Source organism: Parasteatoda tepidariorum, chromosome 10 (genome assembly GCF_043381705.1).
Source record: "Parasteatoda tepidariorum isolate YZ-2023 chromosome 10, CAS_Ptep_4.0, whole genome shotgun sequence".
Classification (NCBI taxonomy): Eukaryota; Metazoa; Arthropoda; class Arachnida; order Araneae; family Theridiidae; genus Parasteatoda; species Parasteatoda tepidariorum.
Window position 1 is genome coordinate 27,541,887 of NC_092213.1, and position 6,571 is coordinate 27,548,457.

Sequence of the window (6,571 nt, forward strand, 5' to 3'; positions counted from 1 at the left end):
GAGTGATACTAATGTGTTTTTATTTATCACAATCCTATTCTAAATTACAAAAATTACAAAATAGTATTTTCTTTAAAATGTTTATGAGTGATCCAACAAGTAAAACATAAAATTTAAATTTTTCCTGGTCAATGGAATAGTCGCTGGTAGACTCTAATAACTTAGTAGCCACTATTTCCTCGAACCTAATGATTAGGTGACCGATATCGATTGTTTCTTTTTATTTAAAAGCCACTTTATGCAAACTTTTTCTTGCTTGGACTAAATTCCATTTTTTAAAAAATAATTAATATTAGAAATGATCTACAGCTATAAAACGTTATTTCAACAATAAAAATAAGATAAATATGCTGTAAAATTTAGCTAAGCATTCATAGTTTAAATAAATTAATTTAAAAATATTTGGGTATGTATATATTTGAATATATTACATCTTTGAAATATGTGAATAGTTAACGAAATCTTCTTCTACATTAATCTTTCCATCATGAATTGATGGTTTCCGAAGGGTCAAAGTTCCGAATGGAGAGAAATTGGTTATTTTGATGAAAATTCTATTTTTCAGCTTCCTTCTGCGTTGATGTCATTTTATCATTAAACAATTAAAAAAAAAAATGGAAGAAAGTGACCGGTTGCTTAATTGATTACTTAAGTCAGTTCTTTCCAAACTTTTTGTACCTGCGCCCCCCTCTTTGGAAAAAAAAATTTTGTGCCCCCCTTAATTTTTCTAACAATCCAATCTCATAAACACTTATCTGATATTGTAATTTATTTAATGGGCTACAAAATAATATACAATATTATGTATAAAAATACATAAAAAATAATTATCTATTTTAAGAAATAATAATATAATGTAATAAAAACAAATCTTACAAAAGTACAAAAAATAGAATTCAACATTAATACAACATTATAAAAATTTAATGTGAAGGGTGAGCTTGTTTTTCAGCACAAATTTTGTCAAACCGTGGTATCATTGAAGATATCGCGGTTCTCAGTTCCTTTTCAATCTTTAAGCAAGATCGATACTTTGTCTTTAAGACAGCTACTGCAGAAAACCCAGTTTCACATAAGTAAGATGTTACAAAGGGCAATAAAATTTCTAAAGCTTTATTTGTTAAAGTAGGAAACTCGTCCTTTACTCGTAACCAAAACGTGACAATATTATTTTCGTGTTGAAACATCTGCTTTAATGTGCTGTCACTAGATAAGTCAATTATCATTTCCTGCTCTGCTGTCGTAAGGCCAAAATCATCATATTTTTCAATCACAAACGGGTTTCTAATCCATTCATATTTGGACATGTCAAGATCTTTAAAGTAAAACGAGAATTGCTCCCTTAAACTGGTCAAGTGTTTATTAATAAGAACTTTACTTTCTTCTATTTCATCTGCAAGACAGGTAATTTTAAAAGTGGGAAACATGTCAAAGTTATTATTTTTCAAACTTATTATCCACAGTTCCAATTTTCTCATAAATGCAGTAACCTTGTCTTTCTGGACAAAAGCATGAATTTGAGGCCCTTGCATTGATTTATTTAAAGTACTGAGTCTTTGAAAAATATCCACTAAATACGCAAGTTTTACAAGGAATTTCGTGTCATAAAACAAGTTTGCTTCATCTCTATTATTATCAGTAAGGAATATGGCGATCTCTTCTTTTAGCTCAAACACCCTTTGAAGTACTTTGGAACGAGAAAGCCAACGTGCCTCACAATAATATAGAAGTGATGTATATTCTGAACCCATGTCATTACACAATTTTGCGAAAAGCCTTCCTCTTAATGGGCTATTTTTGATAAAATTTACAACTCTTATAATAACTTGAAATACTGTTAGTAAATCTTCACCCATATCTCTTGAAACAAGTGATTGTCTATGAATCATGCAATGCGTCCAACTTGCCCGAGGAGCCACCTTTCGAACTAGTGCCTGTAGACCAGCGTTTTTTCCTGCCATAGATGGAGCTCCATCTGTGCATAGTCCAACACAGTTCTCCCACAGAATGTTATATTCATTGAAAAATTTATCAATCATATTAAAAACTTCACTTGCTGTAGTATTGCCTTCAATAGGTTTACAGAATAACATGTCTTCTCTAACATCAGTTTCCACAACATATCTTACATATGTAATCAAGTGTGCATCCTTAAGAACATCTGTAGCCTCATCTACTTGCAACGCGAAAGAAGATAGTTTTACTTTTTCTATTAATTGATCGCAAAGATCTTCAGATATATCGGATATTCGTCTTCCCACCGTATTATCTGCAAGTGGAATGATTTTAAGTTGATCAGCATATGATTCACCTAGCATCGTAGCTACCATGTCAATAGCTGCAGGTAGCACTAAAGTTTCTCCTATTACATGGGGTTTTTTGCATTTAGCAATTCTATAAGAAACCTTATAAGACGCAAGCAATGCTTTTTGTGTAACAGACATGGTCTTTGAAAACATTTCTTTTTGTTTATTTAAATTCTCCAATTTTCTTTGGAAAAATTCTATTGTCTTGCCAACGTGATCTGCATGTACGTTTTCGAGATGCCGTTTTAATTTATTTGGTTTCATGCTGTCTGAGGCCAAAGTATTCAGACACAGCAAACACATTGGTCGTTCTTGGCCATTAATGACTTTACATGTAAATCCAAATGATAAGTACATTGGATCATATTTTCTACATTTAGGTTTACTATTTTGCGAAGATGTTCCGCTATTTTCGTTACCTCTTCTTTTGCCGTCTGCTTCTGCTTCATTCAATTTTCTTTTCAACCCAGTTACGTATTTATCCATCTAAAAGGGTTATTATTTTAAATCAAATAAAAATACTTTATAACAGTTTTGAAATTTACCTCAATATTAATTTAGAAGTGTACCAAAGCGAGTTTGTAGACAATCTGCGTGGAAACGGTCGAGTTTAACCAACGTTTCTTAACGAAATGCCGCGTGTCTGCTCTCGTCTGGGCGCACGCATCCAGGTGTAGTCGCGTCGTCCGAGTTTGAAAAACCCCGCAGTCGCGCGCAATTGATGATAGTTCCACACCAGATGTAATGAGCGCTAACGTCGTCGAATTAACGACGGCCTTGGCTCATAAGCCTTGTCGGGGCCTGCTGCCTGCTTCTGTTTACTGAAGTTTGGCGGGAGTAACCCCGAGAATACCCGGGATGATCCGAGTGCTTGTCTAGTGTTTCCTCGCGCTCGGCTCCAAACGGGAAAGCAAGATGTTTTCGTTCCAGCAAGAGTATGGATGGATTTTTTAGCATTTATACCCGAGAAATTCGCGGCGAGGATTGTGGATTACGTATAACCGTTTTTCTGATTAATTTTTTTGACACCTATTCGACTTTTTTGGTTTGTATTCGAAAATGATATTTTGGAATCAGCTGCGTGCCCCCCCTGCAACAGTCTCGCCCCCCCCCCTAGGGGGGCGCGCCCCACAGTTTGGAACACACTGACTTAAGTCATTATTTTTTTTTTACTTGACTTGCCACGTGGCAAGCGTTTTTTTCAGTACTATCATCATTAGAAACTTATATTATAAGTTAGATAAAATTTGTTATGTATCCTGAAATAGTTATTTTTTAAAAGATATGGAAAGAAAAGAATTCATATGGGACTTTACAAATTGTTTACTTGATTTAAAGAAAAATTACTTTTTTTAATGAAAAGAATTTTATTTTCAAATTCCAAATGTTATTAACCATTAATTTAGTATTTCCTTTAAGACACTTTTTCTAATATCCAACTAGATTTTAATTTTCGGTATAGGTTAAATAGTTAAATATCAATAGGAAATTACGGAAGCTCATTAAATATTAATTAAGAGAAAGAGATGTTTCTGTAACGTTTTACATTTCGTCTTTCCTTTAGATCATAAAGAATATTTAAAAAAAAATCTTCTAAATCACTTAGATTAATAGAGTAAATTGTGTTTTTTTTTTGTTTAAAAACAATTTCTGTTTTTAATTGTTTTTAAAAATTGAAAAATATTAATTAATTTTTTAAGTAAATTTTAAACACTTAAAGAAATATTTTATGTATTATAAGTTTCATATGTAAGTATTAAATTAACATTAAAATAACATAGTACATAATAACTAGTACATAAAGAATTTTTTTCAAAGATATGGAGGATATTTAAGTAGGGGAGAGTCGGGTAGCCCAGCCCACTTAAGGAGTATTGCTTATATTTCTGTATAATATTAAGTAATAATCAATATTTTTGCATGTTTCTATTGTTTTACCATCTAATTGAATAATGCAAAAAGAATAAACTAAGAAAGAATAGTTTAACTTAAAAAAATAGAAATTTAAAAAAACATGTTTTTCAGCTCTTTTAAAAATGCGTCGGGTAGTCCCGCTCAGTTACAAAAATTATGTTTTTTGACTGTTTTTTCAGGTGTAAATGAAAGTGACCAATGTATTGACAATAGATAAACCTCATTTATCATTTTTATCACAAAATTATTTTATTTATTGCATATTTATATACTTTTAATGAATTCTATCATTTAATAACAGCAATATTTGTTGTTGAAAATGCATATAACATTCAAATATGAAGCAATAAAATAATAATCTTTGCAACCTTAGATTTATTGACGAAATAAAATCGGGCTGTGATACCCGACATTCATGTGAGCGGGGCTACCCGAAATCCAATTTTTTTGTAAATTTGTAATTACTCGAACAATTTTTCAGATATAAACTTCTTTCTTCGTGCAAATTAAGCTTAAAACTACATACTTTGATGCTGTATGTATGGAAAAAATTATTTTTTTAGTATTAAAATGAAGTTTAATCGAAACATTCAACCAATTTTTCTTAATTTCATGACTACTGTATTCAACATATTTTCAAAACTATTGTTTACAATGTTAACAGCTGCATAAATACTTGAAACTTTGAAAATAATCTTTTTTTAATATAATAATTAATGTCCGATGGCTCATTGACTTGAAAAAATATTCTATATATATGAAATTGACTGTGGACGGGGCTACCCGACTCTTCCCTATAATTTTAAACACTTAAAAAAATATTTTATGTATTATAAGTTTTATATGTAAGTATTAAATTAACATTAAAATAATATAGTATATAATAACTAGTACATAAAGAGTTATTTTCAAAGATATGGAGGAATCTTTTAAAATTTTTTCCACCATACCAGTAATGTTAAAATACCAAAATTTTAATCACCTTTTTCAAAACCTGCCTGCAATTAGGAATGCACATAGTACATATGATTTTAAATTAATTTAAATGAGACTTTTTTGATTGATATTTTAGGGTATTTTTAAATGGATCTAAAAGTCTTTGACAGGTGAAATTACTACACATTAAAAAAAGTATTAGTAATTTGAAATTAAAACTAAATAATCACTGCAATTTTCTTTCTGTCCGCGCTATTAAAAATTACTTAGAAAAATAGTTAAATAATATTTTATGTACTTTTTATTTTACCATATGTTAAGCAAAATATTCAAATAACCATGAGCAAGATGGTAATCAAGCTGATGACAGGGAAAAAATGCGTTCATTAACTGCTTTTACCCTATACGGTTTAAAAAAAACAGAATTCTACCTCACAAACTAAGCCCACCTAAGCAAGCCACTTAGTTCCTTGCAACTGTGTGCATATTATAGCGGAGTAAGGTAATGTGTCTGTCTCATGACCGACAGAACTGAGGTTTGAGTCTCAACGTTGACACAAGCATTCATCCATTCCTATTCACACATGAAGAGTTTTCAGTGTTATGCACTCCCAATTTGTGCCTTGTTCTTTCCAATGGCTATTACTTAACGAAAATCCTAGCTCCAATGTCGAGTTAATTTCCCTTTTCACGGTTTCGAAACCATGCTAGTTGTAAATGGTTAAAAAACCGTATAGTTTTGAACTATACGGAACGTACTTGTTGTAAACGTTTTCAGAACCATGAAACTAAAAAAAGTACTTTACCGTAAACTTAACGGTTAATCGGATGGACCTGCTGCCTGTTATTTTACCATAATTTCCAAAGGAAAATTCTAACAGTGTATGCATACGACAAAATTATAAAAAGTGTCAACTTTGAGCTTTAGATCGAATGTAACTTGAGAAATGAGGTCATTCGTATTTTTAAAAATAATCATAATGAAATTAATATGATTATTTTATCTGGATCATAATAAAATTAATATCATTGAAAGGGTAATGAATTACATGTATGAGTGAACAATTTAGTAAATTTCACTACTTCACTGTACAATTGTACAGTGAACAATCTTTGACATTGGTTGATTTGAATTGAAAAAAATTGACAAAAATTGTGCAATTTTTGTCATTAGGCTGATTGCTAGTTTATTTACCAACAATCAGAAATTGAAATGGCTTATTATAACTAATTTAACCCATCTTGAAATAACCTCTTGTTACAAAAATATTTTCATTTTACTTAATGGCAATTATATTTGTAATGATAATGAAATCCGTAAATTTATATTGGTTCATGATGGCTTGCTTATCAGCATAAAAGTGTCCAAATATGATATTACAAAAGTGGTTACTGTTGTTGAGGTAACCATCAAA

The 6,571-nt window shown here is 30.7% G+C and overlaps 1 protein-coding gene across 1 annotated transcript; it reads right to left on the reverse strand.

Annotated features, from left to right (window-relative positions):
• Positions 1-923: 923 nt before the first annotated feature.
• Positions 924-2,792, reverse strand: LOC122269196 (SCAN domain-containing protein 3-like). Its single transcript, XM_043041133.2, has one exon. It carries the CDS (start codon positions 2,790-2,792, stop codon positions 924-926), a length of 1,869 nt encoding a protein of 622 aa, XP_042897067.2.
• Between the last annotated feature and the right edge of the window lie 3,779 nt (positions 2,793-6,571).

Coding starts and splice junctions, on each gene's coding strand:
- LOC122269196 (XM_043041133.2), bottom strand. CDS start 2,792: ATGGATAAATACGTAACTGGGTTGAAAAGAAAATTGAATGAAGCAGAA.